We start from the raw sequence: 19000 nt of genomic DNA, 5'->3' as shown, positions 1-19000 counted from the left end.
TTCGTGGGCAGTTTCATTTAATGGAGGATGGCATTGAATATAAAATGACCCACTGCAAAATTTGACCTAGTGTTGGCCAAGATCTAGCTTTATACCATTCACCCCTCCTCTAACTAATTAAAAAAAAGTAAGGGAGACTTCACTATCTATGAGATATAGTTACAGCCATACCTTCATCTGTTTGGAACTTGGGATATCTGTTTCCAGTAGGAAGAATTCACAAGAGGCTACGTAAAAAAGTATAAATTAGTTTGTTATTTTCAAGGTTAGCTGATTTTATGGTGGCCCTTTTTTTTTTTTGTATGTGTGGCCAAATTGAGAATTCTGAAGGAGTTCAAGTTTTCCCTTCTTACAGGCATTTAGAAAAATTAATTTTTCTTTGCTGATGAAATTATGGCTCGTAGCTACAAGTATAAAACTGAGAACAAACAATGTGTGTTCATCTAACCATAGCATGCAAAGCAGCTAACTGCAGGGGATTTTCACTTAGTCAGTTTATGGGATATACACAGTGTGAATGCGAAAATATAAGGCTATTTTTTAATAAGAAGAATAAGATGGCACACTTAGATTTCTGTGTGCTGCATGACAAAAATAGCACTTTTTTTCCAACATGGATATCTTTAAACTGTTAAGGATATAGTTGAACCCAGACAAGTGGAACAAATAAAACAATTACAAATAAAAGATGGGCCTGTGAAAACACTGTAAAAACAGTCCCAATGAGTTTGAGAAACCTCTAATTTAGATGTAATGTTGAAGAGTTTTGTGTCATTAATTTGCCTTGTAAGGAAATTAAGCTACTTATGTAACTTAAGGGACTCTGTGCTCCCAAATATCAGCCCTACTGCCTGACGTTCTACCGTTATATCTCCTTCCCTGTGTCTTAAAGGGTCTTTTCTGGTTTAAGATTTCTTCTTGAAAAAGTAAATGGCAATTGAGGTGGGGGTTGGAGGGAGGCAGGGGGAGTAGGGAGAAGACACATTAAAGCCCTTTCTTCATTTTCCATGAGCACATCGTACCACAGGAAATCGATTAGGAGAGAGGGGAGGCTGTCAAGGAGACGGAGATCGCCGAGGACAGGTGTGAGGGAAGGTAGCCCATGGGACGGGTGGGAAGAGAGCAAACGTGAGTTTTGTCCGATGCATCTCATTTAATTTGAACAGCAATTCTATGAGTAATTGTTATTCCCAATTTATTGATAAGAAAACTGAGATTGAGAGAAACTAGCTCAGTCTTACCCATTTTCTTTTTTCTGTGCTGTTTTCTTTGAGAACATTTATTCATAATATCTATATATTATAATTGTATAAAAAATCCAGTAAAAACATTAGAAAAAGAATATAACTAAATGCTAATAAATTGTGATTCTAAGAAGGGGCATAAAGGACACCTTTTTCTTATTTCTAGTTTTCTGTGTGTTTCATAAAACGCATGATTGCTTTTGTATTGCTATCACGGTAACAATGGCAACAACAACAAAAGGCAAGTATTGCTTGAGAAAAAAAAACCCTGCTTTTGTTTCTTGGGCTACCAACCTTCTTCCAGTAGAGGTGGAAGCCTTTTTAAGAAATTTATGGAAACCAAGACTGTTTGATATTTTAAAGGCTTGTTTAGACACATGCAACTCATAATGAAAATTCGCCCATAAAGCCTGGAAGCTTCTCTCTGGACTATGTTAGAGTTGCCCTACCAGTTGCACTGACAGAAAACTGTGTGAGCGTGAATCAGCTGAAAATACAAGTGGCAGCGTGGTGAGTAAAGGGTTCTGCCGACCCCTGCGTTCTGCAGACAGCGAGCATTCAAATGGAGCGTGTCTATCCCTGCGGTAGTCCTCTGGAGGCACATGTTTTTTTGTTGCATTCAAAATGCCAAAGATCCAATCAATTCCTTTGACACAGACAATCAATGAGAGAGAGTTTTTCTACACAGTGCTGGACGCCTGAATTGACTGGACTGAGAGAATATTTCTGCATTGTGCAGCTACAGCTGAAATGGGACAAATTGATTATTTAAACCGTGTTCCCTCACTATCAAAACAACCAGTTGCAAAGTCAAAAATTTAGTCTGCCAAATATTTCTTTTGTCTATGCATTCGTTCGAGTAGGTTGTTTCATTGATTTACCAAATATTTATTTAGTTTCTTAAAATATAATTAAGTCTCTGGATACTAGGGAATAAAAGATTCTGGCCTGCGTTTTCTGCATAAACAATATAAATTAAAAGCAAACAAAAAGATCATGTCTGTCCCTTACAGATAAATGCTATTTCCTTTCTAAATGTAGTTTTTTAGGCTATGTACATTTGACTTCAATAACTTGGTTAGAAAGACCTGACTAGATAGAATAGTTATTAAAACATGAATTAAACTTGCTTGAAAGAAAAAAATGCAGAGAAAATATTAAAATAAAAGCCCTTAGGTTATAGCAGGTGGAGGTGTAAACTTTCAAAGATGTAAGGAAAGAACTATTCAGAAGAGGAAGAAGCCAGATCAGCCGGGGCCACTGATTTTGGACCCAATCTCACTGCGCTTGCTCCCGTTTATCAGGGGCACCGCCGTTGTCCCAGCTCAGAGCCCTGGTGCCACACTGAGTCGTCCTCGCTGCAACTTTTGTGTCTAACATGCTCACCCCTCACTCTTTCTTTCTTTGAAACATCTCTGCAGTTCACACCTTACTTTACCTTTTCCTGATGGGGAGGCTTACGGCCTCATTCCTGAGTCACTACAAGCAATTTCCAGAGTGGTCTTTCTGCCACTAGTGCCTCGCCCCCAAATCAGCCCTGTCCACAGCCGTCAGGGTCATCAGCCCCAGCACCACTTCCCTCATTGCTGCTTCCTGCTCACCGCTCTCATTCCTCGTCGCCTCTGCACTAAGTTCAGGCTCCTTCCTTTGCCTGATACTTGGGGTTCTCCAAAGCCTTCTCTCCCCCCGCCCTCCCTCTCTCTCTCTCTCACGCGAGCGCGCGCACACACACACACACACCCCTATCATCCAATCCTAGTCTTCACTACTCGCCCAAATACATCATTTGTTTCTGTCAGCCAAGTCACTCATCCCATTAAAAATCGTTCCCTATGTGCTTGTTGTCCCGTCTTCAAACCCATACCCTTCCCATCCCATCCATGGCCTTTCCATGTGGAGTGCTGTCCCTCCTGGCTTTTGCTTTCCAGATTATCCCATCTTCTTAGAGCCTTCTCAAATGCCACCTCTTCCATGATGCCTTCCCTGTTCTCTCTAGCTTCATAATTTCCTTTCTTTTCCCTGAACTTCTATCCTATCCACGATCAGGACAAAATTATGTGACGCCTTGATCATGGTACTTACAATACAATGCTATTGATTTATTTGCCATCCCATATTTCTCACTGAGGGTGTTATTGGCATTGGTAACAGGGCACTTCATTGTGTGGGACTGTCTTGCATGTTTCAGGATATTTGGCACCCCAGGCTCTTGATGCTAAATGACAGTGATGTTATTGTGACAACTCAAGGAGCTCTGAATACATTTCCAAATGCCCTAATTATTGAAAATTTCCTTAGAGAAGTTACTATGTGATAAACACACCTATTTAACAAATAATTTTAACAAACAATCTTTAAGTGTCAAAAGTGTATTTTTAAGAATAAATCTATATTTTCTTAATAGTTACCAACATATTACAAGTTTAGGAAGGAGGCTAACTAACACCTCATGTTAATCACCATTCATTTTAGGTGTCTTTTATAAGATAGTTCATTGAACTCTTACAACCCTGGATGTTGCTAACTAGCCTCATTTTATAAATGAGGAAACTGAGGCACTGAGAGTCCTGCTTATCCAAGATTGCACAATTTTAATGAGAACCTTGGCATTTAAGCTCAGGATTGTTCGGAGCCAAATTTTTGTTTTTTTCTTTAACCACACAGCCCCTATAAAGACAGTCTATCCTAACCTGAAACAATAGTGTGAACGTGTAACACAATTATCAATTTAAAGGACATTATTAATGATGTTAGGCACTAATGACTATAATTGAAAGGAATGATGTGAGACCAGACACACAATGTTTCAGAATTTATAACAAGACTATCAGTTAGAGTCTAATGAATAAATTTACTCACTGACCTTCTTTGCTGCAGATATTAACCCACGATTTATCTGTAATTGAGACATGCATATTCTTTACTGTCGTATTGTATTTGTTAATGTTTGTCTTGGCAGATGGTCAGCAGTTCTCTGTAAATTTCCCTTAATCAGGTTTTGAGTAATAGGTGGCCAAATGTGCCTTGTACCCGGTGGCACTGCTAGACCCAAAGCAATAGGAATCTGAGAGCTGGCAATAGTTGCTCAGGTCTTCCCTGTCTATCATCGAAGCATCTTTACTAATAAATGTTGTATAAATCAAGCACCACAACATATAAAATGTGGTAAATATTTCTTTCAGTCACAGTTCGTTATTCATTCATGCTGATCTAAAGCAGATACATTTATTAGTAGTTTATTTCACTTGTACCCAAATGTCCTATCATAATTCCTCCAATGTCAGCTAATCTAGAGGTTAGGAAGTGATAGCATAGATGATCCATATGCACACGGTAAAAGGTATACTCAGCTTCTACCTCTGCACATGGGGAGAATTGCATTCTCTACATGTGCACACACACACACACACACACACACACACACACACAAAACCAGCCCATTTGAAAGAGCTGGTAGTGTTGCTTTCAAGGTTTCTTTTTCAGCTCTGAGAATAAATGTTTACCATGTGCCTATTCAGTTTAGCAAAGAAAGAAAAAGAACTAAAAGCTAAGTTCATAAACAACTTAGAACAATTGTGTGAATATAAATAAGTATGTACTATAAAAGTATTTAGTTCCTAAATTGTCTTTTAAACCATATCTACTGTAACAAAGTTGTACTTCGTTCACTAGTAAAACCACTATTCAGCTGTAACCGCATAGGGAATCAGGTGACCTGAAAACATGAAAGGATTTTTAGTCATGCTTAGCAGGAAAAACAGGCACTTTTAAAAATTCAATCATTTTTTATAACAAGTTGAGCTTGGTGTTAGGCTTTTATTAGAACATTTCCTGAGCAAAATGCATTTTCAGCTTCTGCAGGATGAGGCATTTTATAGGGAACTGGGGAAGAGGGTGAGGGAATCTTTCCCACCAAGATTTTTAACAGTAAGTTCAGGAACCCCTCTCAGTTATGTGTCTCAGTCGAGAGCAACAACAGGACGCTAAGAAAAGTTTCATCATTGCTTTGTCTTGCCTTTTCTCAAGCTGTCTTGTCAAACCTTTGCTGTGCAATAAAATTCTTAAAGATATCCAGCTGCTCCCTCCAGAAGCCAGACAGGAGATACAAATTTTGATAACATTTCCCAGAGAGGCACAAACATTTAAAGGTAGATTTCTAGGGCTTCTGCTTGTACTTCCTTATATGTTAGTAACACCTGAACCAGTACCTGTTGATGTTCTACCAACATCTCCTCATCTATTTTTAGGTTTTCAGTTGCTCTAGAGATGGATTTAATATGTAAAGCAGAAGCTTACGCTGGGAAATGTTTGCATGATTGCATTTTGGTTGAGGCATCAGCTAAGAAGGGCAAAGTTGATTTCATCTCACAAGGACCTCTGGCCCACATTTCCCCTGTGGACCTGGGCATTCACATGTACTTACCTGCTTCCTTGAAGATACGGTGCTGTTGAAACACCTATTAGAGGCCTTGGAATTCAAATTCTTGTTCTGATGAAGTGAGTCATTTTTCCACGTCTTAGAGTTTTCTTTAGGATCTGAAGGAATGGGATTTAAGAAGAGGATCCTAGCTATGAATCCATAGAGGACAGTGGCCAGGATCATTGGCACCACATAGAAGACAGCAAAGTCCATTAGGTAAATTGGTGAGTAGTAATTTCTGGAGATCTTGTAGCCACAGGAGACGACGATCGCATTTTTGTAGGTGCTAATGTTGAGATCCAGCAGGAAGAACCAGAGCATGCAGTAAACGGAGGTGAAAGCCCAGACAAAGATGATGATCTTTTTGGCTCTGGAAAATGTGCAGAGAAACTGGGCTTTGATGGGGTGACAGATTGCTATGTACCTCTCAATGGTAAAGGCTGTGATGGAACAGGAGGATGCATTAATGCCCAAGTACTGGAGGTACGTAATGCACAGACAGCCCACATAGCCATAGACCCAGAAGCCGTAGATACTGTCTGTGATGTTGGGCAGGCCCGCAGCCACCAGGACCATGAGATCGGCGACTGCCAGACTCACCAAGTAGCAGTTTGTGGGGGTCCTCATGTGCTTGGTTCTCATGACCACCAGGACTACCATGATGTTGCCCACGATGCCCAGGCCACAGATAATGAGCACAAGTAAGATGGTGACCACTTGGTATTCGAGGGCCACTACTGCTCGTGGCTGCAGCTGTGTTTGGTTCAGTTCACTGACTGTCTCGTTTTCCATCTTCAGTGGTATGAAGTTTTTCTGAAACAACACTTCTCAAAACATTTTCTGCCCAGCGCCCTGCCTTTATGACAGTGCTTCTCTGCCCTGTGGAGAGTGATAGTCCATATTCATTCACAGCCTTGCCGTTTCAGATTAAGACACAGCTTCTGCCTGCTAACCCTCACTTCCTCTCCTTTCCCCTCCCCTTTTTCTGCAAGAATAGGGCTGATGCGTACTTCTGAAAACTCCTTTTATTGCAACTCCAGTGCACGATGAACTGTTCTGACCGGATTACAGTGAGAGGGACCAGTTTCCTCTTCGTGGAAAAAAGGTTTAAGAAACAAGAAACAGAAAAAGCTCCCTGTTTTGAAAGAGTGCTCAGAGAGAAAAGACTAAACAATACATGCTAACTAAAAAGTAAATGCCAGGAAACCTCTCAGATGCTTGAAAAAAGTAAAAATAAGAAAAAGATACGAGAAGAGGGGAGGTGGTGTCGGGGAAACCAAGAGGCTCACTGACCAAGCCTGATAGGAAATCAGCATCCACCTCCATAGCTCTCAGGGGGCGAGATCCCTTTGCTACAGAAAAGCAAGCCTTTGAGCCTACAAATCCGGTGTCCCCCTGTCCTGCCTACCCCTTAAAGAACAGTGCCTTCTCTTACCTTTCTTCTTCTGTTGCGCTGCTTGCTTCCCTGGGTGGATGAAGCAGTAAGAAGTCCAAGTTCCCAAAGCTGCAGAAATTCTCGTCTACTTTGTTTGACAGGGAAACCACTTAGCAGTGCTCCATCTCCAGAACTGCAGTTCCTCTGAACCCTCGCAGCTCTGTTCAAGTGATGACAGACCATTCAGCCGCAGCAGAGGCAGCAGCAGGAGCAGGAGCAGGAGCAGCGAGGCTGTCAAATCATAGATCGTCTCCTAATGAGAACTCTCTCTCTCTCTCTGTATTACTCTCTCTCTGTACTTCTATCTCTCTCTCTCTCACACACACACACTACATACACATTGACATACACACAAATGCCTCTCAGTCCTCACTGATTCTTAATCTTCTCCCCTTGCAGGATTTACTTTTAACTCTGCTGACGTTACACTCTTCACCCTGGAAGGCTGAAATCACAAGCAAGGGATCCAGTAGCAGGTGGTCTTTACAGTTGCTTATGGCCTGAGTTCTGCGGGCACTTCAGTTCCTGAGCAGTCCTGGAATATATCGACACTCCCTGTTTGGTAGGACTTTTGGAATACCAAGCACATCCTTCTCAGTCCAGACACAGCCCTTGGATCTTGAAATATCTGTCTGAGCTGAAACCAACTTCTTTCTCGACTGCAGAAACCCTTACACTGTTCCTCCAGAAGACCAGTAAAATTGTCTCCCTCCTCTCATACTATGTGAATGGAGAATGAGTTAAAATTCATCTAAAATCATTTTAGCTTCAGTCTTCTGTGGCTTATAAATATTAGTGAATTTAAAAAAAACGTTTGAGCTGAGAACATCAATTTAAATCTGCACCTGGTCTGTTAAGCTTGTTTTTCAGTTCTGCCTCTGCACCACTTGATAGAATTTCCCTAATTGCCCTGGTGCCTCTGCCGTCTTCACCTCCCTCCTGGACTATCAGCCAGAGGTACCCCCCAGCAATGCGTTCTGTTCATTGATTTCCAGGTGAAAACTTGTTCAGTGGAAACCTAGGTCAGTGACTCATGCCTCTCTGGTACCACACATCTGAAATGAAACTTTATAGACGCATCTTTTTTTTTTAATGAAGTGTGAACTTGACATTGATTTTTATTTGTTTAAAGTCATCCATGGAGAATCTTTTTTTATGGAAGCTTAGAGAAGGTGTCTCACCTCTCAGGCACCAGCTGAATACACCAAATGTTAATGCTCGTCCACTTTTTCTTTATTAACTGAGAAAAACAACCCTTAACTGAAATTCCTGCATGGTGACATCATCCTTCCAGAAGGTGTCAATGGAAGAATAGGTTTCGAGTACACGGGACCCTGGGGGCATGAAAACCATGTTCAAGGCCAGGTAACAATGACTTATAAGTGGGGCTCTGGATGGTAGGGAGTAAATCCCACCCTCTGAATAACCAAGGGCTCCTGGAGTTTCTACTGCTCCTTTCAAATCATCGGTAGTTACAAATTAATGACTCATGACCCAGATTCAGCTTCCAAACGCATATTGTTTAGCCTGCAAATGTAAGCTTGAGTGTAATTTACAATAAGTTGATCATTGTCTACATTTCAAAACTGAGAGATTGAATACTACATCTGGATTTTTGTCTGCCTGGAGAACAGGAAAGATGTAGCCGCCATGGGCCCTTCTTCCTGCATAGAAATGATCATCTGAAGCTGAGTGGTGGTTGTGGGCAGCAGTTTGGGGGACCCTTGGTACAGGAAGTGCCATCCATTTTCCTCATGGAAACTACCTCCTTCTCATCTGCCCCACGAGCCGGCTTCACTCAGTTATCACACACACCTGGTCTCTGTAGCCCTTTGAGTCTCAACTTCTGTGTCATATACAAGTTCCTGGGAGAGAGAATGGAGAGTACCAGCCACCTGCAAATTCTTTTTACCCCAAGGAGAATCTCAGCCCACATTCTATTGAAGCAGTTTGTGTTCTCTACTGGTTTGGCAGATTGGACAATGGATGTACCTTGCACCTTTCTCCCTGGTCTAGAGGACAGAAGTTGCTCTGAACATCCGATTTCCTGATTAGACCTCTGCATTTCAGGATAAAAAATTCTAAGATAAAGGCATGACCTCCCTACCTGATCCCAACCCCACCACCTCCAACCCGAAATGCCCCTTGAAGTCATATTTCATAAAGCACACCTTCTCCTGTTGTTCTTCCTGGGGTTTTACTCAGTTGCCACGCCTCCCAAAAGACCTTACTTCAAGGCCTATACTTGAGCAGTAAGGATGAGGGGAGAGATCATTTATAATGCCACGTGCTCTGGCAATTCCACCCCTGCTCCAAATCTTCTCTTATCACATTCTTTAATATTTCTATGCAAATTCGTCATTCTGAGTCTCTATTTTGTGTCTGTCTCTCTTTATTCTTTTAGCACATAATTATTAAGCTCCTACTATGTACTAAGGACCTAGTATATAAAATCTTGTTTTTACTTTCAAAGAGGTCATAGTCTATTGGGAGAAGCAAACTTATAAACAGTTACAGGGTGATGGGGATAAAAAGTATGCCAAGAGGGTTTAGGTTGTGGAAGAGATGTCACCTGCGGGTGGGGGGACAATGGACTGAGGGACCAGAGAGGGCTTCAGTCTCAGCGCAAAGTACAGCTTCCTTTCGTTAGGTGGGGAGAGTGAGATCTGACTGAAGGCCATAGGGTATGTAAACCCCAGCTGTGTAAAACAGCAAGATGTTGGAGGGTGGGGCCAGTGATTTTATGATTCTGCTGTGGCCGTGAGGAGTCTGAGCTGGTGATGAGACAGCCACTGATGAGGAGCGGGCCCTCTCTTCCGCTCTGGCTTAGACCATCCCCCTCCCTTAACTTGTCCTTTCAACTCTGGGGAGTCCAACCTTCTGACTCCACCTTCCCAGATGTGTCTGTGCTTTATGGTCCTGCCTATTTTCAATCAAAACTAAAATACCCTTTGAGAAATTATATTTTCAAAGTAACTGTAATTTTATGAGGTAGAATTTTTAATTTGTAAACCCTGATTAGATAATGTCTAATAAACACTCCCTATGTGTAAAGAACTGCACAAAAATAGGATACAATTAGACTAAACCTTACATTTGGGTTCAGACTTTTTGTTTCTCATAATATCTTAAATTCGAAGATATTAGAATTGTGGCTTTTATATCTTTTAAAATATCTTTTTATATCTTTTGAGTACCTTTGACTAGAGAGATGCATGCTTTGAAGACAGTCCAGTGGCATCTGATTTTGAAAAGAGGATGGTAAGTCACGGCTACAGCAATGTAGACGGGGAACCCAGAACACCGCAAGTGCTTTCACGCCCATTCAGTCCCTCCCTGTTTTCTCTGACCTTTTGCCTTCAGCCAGGCCGCTGCACTTGTGCACACCTTGGCCAGTATCAACATGAGCATCAGACTTCACAGGCTCCTCTAAGAACGTTCTTGGAATCCTGGTCAGGACTATTTTGGGGAGGGTCTGGCCTCAGACCTTACCCTTGAACTTGGGAAAATTTAGTATCATACTTCTGCTTCCCATCCTTGGCATTCCTAATCAGATAGCTTGCTCTCAGTATCATACTTTCTCTTTCCTTGCTACTCTAGGAAACTATCTGTGTGTCCTTGAGACACAGTGGCTGACATGATATTGCACCTGCTGGGCCCACCTCCCTCTACACAAGAAGAATTCAGGGATGATCTTAGCTATCTAGGTAGTAGGTGGTACACCACTGGTTTTCACAAAACCATTAGAGGATAGATGATTACTATGCTATCAGTGTTTCTCAAACTTCAGCATGCATCTGAATTTCCCAGAGACCTTATTAAAACCTACATCCCTGGATTCATCTCCAAACTGCTGTTTTAGTTGCTCTAGGATGGGATCTGAGTAGTGCATTTCTTATAAACTTCCAGGTAGTGCTGATGCTAGTGGTCTGTGGACTGCAGTTTGAATAACACTGTGAGGAACTGTACAATCTAGCTTAATGGTTCTTGTGTGGGAGGTGAAGAGCAATGATGAATCAGAATCACCTAGAGGGAGTTTCAGATTGTACATACCCTGCTAGCCCTCCTACATATTTGAGATAGAGGTATATTTCCCAGGATTGGACAAGGGCCTGAGAAGGAGATCTGACCCCTGGATAAAAGTGTTCATCTCATTGTGTGTCTTAAATTGGCATAACTGGGGCTGATCTTCACAGGTGGGGGGTTGCTGGGAAATAGAAAAGCTCTGTGCACCACAGTCAAGTGCCACTGGGGTCACAGACACTGTAGACATTCAGCTGGGTCAGTGGGTTTTAGCACCCAGGGCAGAGTAAGGAGGGGTCAACATTTAAAGGAGTGACCAAAACCTCAGTGATTGATATTTAAAATTAATATTTGAATACGGTGTTTTTTAAAAGAATTAATGCAAAAGTTCTTTGATGAATAAAATATCAAAACTTTTAAGACAAAACCAATATCATAAATTTTTCTTTTCATGTTAAGTTTTCAAGTATTGAGCCTTTATGTAAAAGTTTGATAGTTTATTATGAACTATTTGTCATGCATTTTGATTTTTACAACTATAGCATTAAAGTTGTATCTCCATCACTAGGATTTTGTTTTTGAGTTCCTTTGAATTTTGTACCCTCCCTTGCTTCTCCCTATTCCCAGCTTTCTCATCCTTGGTTGAATTTTAGAATCATCTGGAAAGTTTTTAAAAATTTAGATACTTAGGCCCGTCTTCCAGATATTTAAATAACCATGAAATAAAGCCCAGGATTTAGTACATACAACGATGGTCAAGAGCCAATGATCCACACCAACAAAAGCTGGCCTCTGGAGATGAGGGACCGGAGCACACGACAGCGAGGCTGCAGGACAGCCAGCACGGTGAAATAAACTGGATGCAAGTCACCTGCCAAGATGCCCAAAGGGGCCAGCAGGGAACTTTGGCAGCAGAGGCCTGGCACAGGTCCCTGGGTCCTGGGAGAATTTGTAGTACCGTGCAGGTATCTGGGTTCGGAAGTGCTGAATGCGGTGCAGTCTATCAAGTTAATATTCGGGCGCAGAATCTGCGTCAAAGACTTAGTCACTGGACTGGGATATGAGGTCGGGGTTCTGGGAGCAGAAAACAACGTGCTTTATGCTGAGTCACCTAGATACTGAACTAAGGATCCTCCAGCTTCCTCAGTTCAGGTGTAACTTCCTACAGAGTCTGGACAGAAGAAGGCATTTGGCAAACTAGAGAGAAAAAATGTCAAAATCCATTTTTTGCTGAAATTTAAATATTAGCTAGAGACAACTGTTGGCCATTGATCAACAAAGGAAAATACTTTATGTGATGGGATTATGAAGCTGTGTTTGTGCTTATTGAGGAGACAAGAATTCCTGTTTACCCCGAAAGATAAAACACTCTGTGTCGGGTATTTTGGGCACAAGCTATGCTTCTTTTCTATTTCTCTGTCATGTATGCATATACTTTTATATATCCTAGAGTCCACATTTGTGGAGAAAATAGGATCTTAAATTTAAAAACAAAGCGCCATAGGACTCGACTTAAAAATGTTTAAAAATGAAAAGGCGTGAACACATACATGTAGCTCCTCTGCCCTGTACTTGCCCCCTTTTGTCACCTGACCGGGGGAGTATGTTCAGGAAGAGTTAACCCTGTTTACAAAAGTTTCCCCAAAGTGTCACTCATGGGCACGACCTACACAAAAGATTGAAGAGTGAGAATTTAATCAAAACATCTAACTTCTGAGCTTGTGCTTATTTCAAGTTATTGCATGTTTTATGGAACACTAAACTTACTTTTAAAAATGCACATAATTTTAAAAAGTTACTGTTAAGTTATTATAAACTTCCATTTTATAGCTGATTACGTTTTATGCTTTACTCTGAATGTTAAAAATCTCAAGTCCAAGTTTGTATCCTCACATGAATAGTTGCATAAGACTTTAACAATGAAAGTTTTTTTCCTACTAAATCTATCAACTTGGTATTTGACCTTCGGTTCCTCCTCTGATTCGTATTTCTTTATTGTATCATATCCACAAATATGGACATATAATGCTGCTTCCCAAATATGCATATATAATTTTCTCTAAAAATATATTTTATTCAGGCAAAATTTACCTAAAATGCAATAAACTTATTTTGAGTGTGGAGTTTTATGAGTTTTAACAAGTCTATAAACCTTTGTAGCCACCACCATGAACATAATACAGAAAGCTTCCATTACCCTAAAATGTCCCCCACATTCCTTCTGTGTTGAGTTTCTATCCCCCGAACAATTCTGTGTTCAGGTAAGCGTTGTTCAGCCTTCCATCTTTAGATTATGTTGATATTTTGAACAGTTTTATATAATTAGAATTGTAAAGCATATAGTTTTTCTTTTTCATTGCATTTTTGCGGTGATACTGGTGAACAAAATTTTACAGGTATAAGGTGCACAGGCCCCCCCCCCATACCATCCTCTGCCTCCCTCCAGCCCTCTGCCTGGCAGTCAACAAACTGTTGCCCCTGTCCGTAAGTTTTTTCTCTTTTCCCCCTTTTTTTGCTCAATCCCATAATTCTTCTGAATTTTTAGTGTTTTCCTAAACATTTATAGTCATCTTGCAATCAGTAGGGATTTTTAAAGCAATTTTTTAAATTAAGTTTTACAGCATACAGCATGTATTCTTATTCTTGGCTTTTTGAAATCAGAGAAAGGGGGAGAGAAAGAAACATTGATTTGTTGTTGTTCCACTTATTTATGCATTCATTGGTTGGTTCTTATATGTACCCTGACCAGGGATCAAACCTGCAACCTTCATGCATCAGGAGATGATGCTCCAACCAACTGAACTACCTGACTAGGGCCACCAGCATTTAGTTACATGAATCAGTAGTTTGTCCCCTTTTACCAGCATAATAATCCATTGTAGTGATATATAGCTATACCTTATTTTGTTTATTAATTCAACTGTTGGTGGACATTTTGATTTTTTTCAGGTTTGGGTTATTAGAATAAAACTCCTGTTAATATGCATACAAATACCATGTCTGTGGAAGTATTTTGTCCTAGTTGTTGAACAAGGATTATCAAATTACCTAAGAGTAAAATTGTTAGGACATAAATTTAGAGTTTGTTTATATTTTTATGAAACTGCCAAAATGTTTTCCAAAATGACTGCACCATATTCATACAAATCTACATAATGTTTTGTTTTTATTCAAATCTGCATAATGGCTATGTATAAAACATTCAAAGCAAGAAAGTAACCCTACACTTGTAGGGGAAGCTCAGAACTCTCCTTGATGCATCGGTGCGGCCCCAGCATGCAGCAGACAACACACACACAGAGCACAGAGAGGGCAGCTTGTGTGCAATACATTATTGTGCAAATGAGCGGACTCATTTCCCAAGTGACTAACTTGTAATATAACTCATAGAATAGATGTGATGAGTAAATGACATGCTATATGTAAAGCACTCAATCTAGCACTTGGCACATAATACAAGTTCAGTGTATTTGCTACCTGATAAACACAATGTATTTGTGAACAATAAAACTGACAGTATTAAACAGTAAAATGCCATGCTGCACCTTTAAAATATCTAAGTTATAAGATATGTCTTGCTGTGTCTCACGGAGTATTTTGGTGGTTTGCCTGAGAGCTATCTCTACGGAGATCCTAGTGCTGTATTACTCTCATCCTTCTAAACCTGAGTCAATGCAAAAGGGAACATTACATTTTTTGTGTGCATTGGTGAATTTATTAATTAATTTTAAAAGATGCAAGTATTTGTTCATTTGCCAGAATTATGTCTATAAGAAATAGAGGAATTTGTAGAATTGAAATTCTTATGATGCTTTTGAAATTATAATGATTGTGATAGAAAATCTTGAAAAAAATGATTTGTTTTCATTGCTAGGAATTGTTGGCTTATGTAGTAGCCTAAGACAGAGTAGAAAATATAGAAGCTATACATAGTAAAAAGGCAAGGAAGACAGTAATTACAAATAAAATCCAGGCAGTGATCAGGTTTTTAGTTGCAGCTGGCTAACTGGTGTTGCTGGTGAGATCATCCTAGCACTCATGTGCAGAATGGGCCACACCTCCATGAGAGATGTTTTCCGACAGTCCCCCAGGTGGCCCAAATGCATGGAGAAGGTGGGTGGGGTGGTAGCTCCTTGGGGGTGATGCTGATAAGAACTGGTGGTTTGTCTGAAGGAGTTAAGTAAGATCGGCTAAAATCAGAAGTGTTGTTTTAGAGACTCAAAGGCCACCTTAATATTGAAGTGATTAATAAATAAATAACTGTAAATAAAAAGAGGCATTAATGTGGAACACATTTTCAATTTGTGAAATCATCACGGTAATTTCCTCTAAGTCAAGACTTTTTGGAAGCATCTTACTGTATTTTTTCATAAACTGTCCAGCGTGCTGGGAAATCCTTCTGGAAGAAGAATGGCAGGAACAGAGTGTGGTGAATGAATTATGAGACAACATTAGGAAGCGATTTCTCACCTTCAGTGCAAAGGTTCCGTTGCCTGCCCACCTGTTTATCCATTTGTGCTTGGTAAATGCTTTCTCATTGAGTGTCAGTTATTTGACAGGCTCTCTGCCAGACCCTGCAGATAAACATGTGACTACAAAGAGCACAGAGGAGCTCCCAGCCTGGCAGGAGGCACCCACATAAACTGCTGATTGTTATGCAGTGTTTTAGCTGCTGTAATGGAGGCGTGGACACATTTTTAAGGGTGTATAGTGTAAGGAGCGACTAATTCCATTTGAAATAGTATGGAGGAATTTCTCCAGACCAAGGAAAAAGTAAGTCTCGGGCCTGGGGGCAGGGGGGAAGCAATAAAGAATTGGACAAGTAGCCCCTGGCCAACCAGCTGGGCAATAAAGATGGAACCGTGCATATAAGATTCCCGGTGTGAAGCAGCAGATAACCAGCCTCTCTCTGAGGATGTAACAGGTGAACATTGCTCTGCAAAACATGCAGTGCCTGACTTTTTCATCTCTGGGTGAGGAACCCTTTTGCAAAGGCATTCACCAAGCCCGTGGTCTTGACACAGACTGACTGGTCTTTAGTCCCAGCTTACTTACTATCTGTGTGACTTTGGCAAGTTGTTTTAATCATAGTTATAGAGTTGTGTGCCTTTTTTAGGATAAAATAAAATAATATGAAATAAAATTATTAGAACTGTGCCCACACAAAAGTGTACTGAGTTAACTGTTATTATATTTAGAGTAGAAAAAACATTGTTTGCTAATTCTGCTGAAGTTTGAGGCATGGGTCTTGAAAGTTATATACAACTAACTGCTTATTGGCTTCAAGAAGTAACAGGGTCCTTCAGCTAGTATGGTCAGTGGATTTAGTGACAGCCTGTGAACCACAGGGTCACTGGTTTGATTCCCAGTCAGGGCACATGACTGAGTTGCAGGCCAGGTCCCTACTAGGGGGCACATGAGAAGTAACCACACATCGATGTTTCCCTTCCTCTCTTTCTGCCTCCCTTCCCCTTTCTCTAAAAATAAAATGAATAAAATCTTTAAAAAAAAAGAAGTAACAGGGCCGTCTAAAAAAGCTAGATGGTCATCAGTGTTGAAGAGAACTAACAGAGAAAAGCCAGGATTCCAATCTGTTTAATGATGAGAGGAATGGATAGAGATGCTCCTTTTTTGCTGAATGGATTCTTAAAATAAGTCAAGGAGACTAGAATGTCCATTTTTGTGACTTCTTCTGACTGAAGCTTTATAGTCTCTCTGTGTGTTCTAAAGGAATTTTTGAAAGCAATAGATATTTAGCAAAATCTAGCAAATGAATACTTAAAAAGAGAATAAAATTGTCAAGCATCATTATTTTTCAAACTGTAGGTTAAGACTCAATTTTATGTTATGAAATCAATTTAAATTTTTATGACAAATACTATTTTAGATTGTAGATAATATGGGTAAGTATTATTTCATAAACTTCTAGTTTTACTGAAGTCATATGGATAATAACATGACTGATAGTGTTCTAAGAACTTTATAATACTCCATTAAGTCTCATAACAATCTTAGGAGATCAATGACTAACTCTGTTTTGCGAATAGGGAAACCAATTTGTTTAACCAAGGGGTTAAACTTTACAAGGACAGAGAGTTGATACATTCCAGAGCCAGCGTGCAGACCTGGCAGTCTGGCCAGAAGCTATGAGGCATATGGCTATAGTATAAAATGTACACTTCACTGTGGGTCTAGGTCAAAAGAGTTTGAAAGCCAATATGATGAAGAGATGAGCAAGTCCTACTACTCTGAGGTCTCTCGTCAAGTGTGCTGCCTTTGCAAACCTCCCCCCTTCTTGGCAATCACAGCTAATGTTAATGTTCACATTACTTCTGAGTTTCAGCCAAATGGTTGAATCAATTTAAGAATGGCAGAGGATTGTACGTGTATGCAAAAGAGTAAGATGTCGAATTCTTCAAGGGCATCCTTTTAGGGAGAGAAAACGGTGAGCAGCTGGCATGTGCAGATCATATAAAATTCTGTTCCTATCATTCGCAAAAAATGTATTTCAGAAAGTAAACATTTGCCATAAACTTACATACTGCAATTATGGTGGGAATCAAAGATAAACAAGCAGGGTCTCTTGTTCTTCAGTAATTTATAGTCCAATGGGAGAGACAAGCAAACACAAAATAGAGGTACAATATGACCTTGCAAATTCAACAGCAGAAATATGAAGAAATGCTGTGCACTCTTTAGTTGTACAGAAGAGTGGCCACTGTGTGGCCCAGAGGATAAAAAAGGAAGAGATATTTCAGGCTGAATGATGAATGTACATAATAAAGTGAAATAGTGGGATAGTGGAATATTTTAATGGAGTATAACATAAGTTGTTCCAACTTACTACCCTGTTTCCTAGCAATGAGAAAGACTTTGCAGTTAAACATTCTATATTTTTCTACAATATCCTAATAACTGAAGAAATGCTGAACCTTGCCAAAATTAGCTGCATTCTCCTAGGCTCTATTGAATATGGGTAATTGAATACTAGCCCAGCTGGAGAAGGAAAACTCTACAACAGTATGCTTGTTCCTAATAAATTCTGGCTGAATTGACTTACCTAAGGGGTTAGTGTGTTTCAAAGATGGAAACACTTTCTGTTGATTGATTGACTGCCTTTCAAGTGAGACGCTGCAGGGAGCAATTGTGAACTTTCCTTGCTTGTCTCAATTAGTATGTCAAGTGTTCCCCAGCTCCCCAGAGTGGAACAAACCATGAGAACATCTTTTCCTCATTCTAGACATATGCTTTTAACAACATGTTTCAACAAGCAACGTTAACTGTTGGCTACCAGAGTGCAGTATAATGAGCAGTGATCCAATATCATCTTTTTTTTATATTCTTTTTTTACTGTTGTTCAGTTACAGTTGTCCCACCTTTTCCCCCATTGCTCTCTCCTGATTGGTCCATGCTTGGAAGAGCAAGGAGGCAAGGTGATGTGTGTAACAGAAAAGGAATCTTTCAGTGTCCCATAAAAGACTTGAGCATCCCATAAATCATCTGATGACCCTGGGCAATTTACTTTAATTCTCTGAACCTCAGTTTCCTGGTCTATAAAATGAGGGTGTTGGAATCATTGATATGTTCTGGTTTTAAATGTTTGATTTTGACAGTATTTTAGGTGCTTCTCAAGAACCAACAGAAAAGATGTTTAAGGCTTAGGTAGTACAATCCTATTCTAGCTTCTCTCCTACCCCATCATCTCCAGGGAATCCAAGTTGAAGAAGTCGGTTTCTTCTGTGAAGCTGGACTAAGCTGTCTCCTGAACCCAGTCTGGGAAGTTGGCCCCTCTGCTTGTGCTGCTGAAACTTCATCCCATGTCTGTAAAACTACACTGCCTGCATTTGCTGGCAGCCTGCAGGGCTGCTCTGTTTGGCT

At 40.3% G+C, this 19000-nt stretch overlaps 1 protein-coding gene across 1 annotated transcript in view; it reads right to left on the bottom strand.

The window, feature by feature from the left end:
* TRHR (thyrotropin releasing hormone receptor) overlaps window positions 1-6456 on the bottom strand; it is a 35491-nt gene extending 29035 nt beyond the window's left edge. Inside the window, exon 1 of the mRNA XM_045861465.1 lies at window positions 5668-6456. Within this exon, the coding sequence (XP_045717421.1) occupies window positions 5668-6456 (789 nt within the window). The remainder of the gene's footprint in view (window positions 1-5667) is intronic.
* Window positions 6457-19000: the final 12544 nt, after the last annotated feature.

The sequence above is a fragment of the Phyllostomus hastatus genome, unplaced genomic scaffold (assembly GCF_019186645.2).
Source record: "Phyllostomus hastatus isolate PE091 unplaced genomic scaffold, TTU_PhHast_1.1 phas_scaffold_21, whole genome shotgun sequence".
NCBI lineage: Eukaryota > Metazoa > Chordata > Mammalia > Chiroptera > Phyllostomidae > Phyllostomus > Phyllostomus hastatus.
This window is presented reverse-complemented; position numbering and strand designations above follow the sequence as displayed.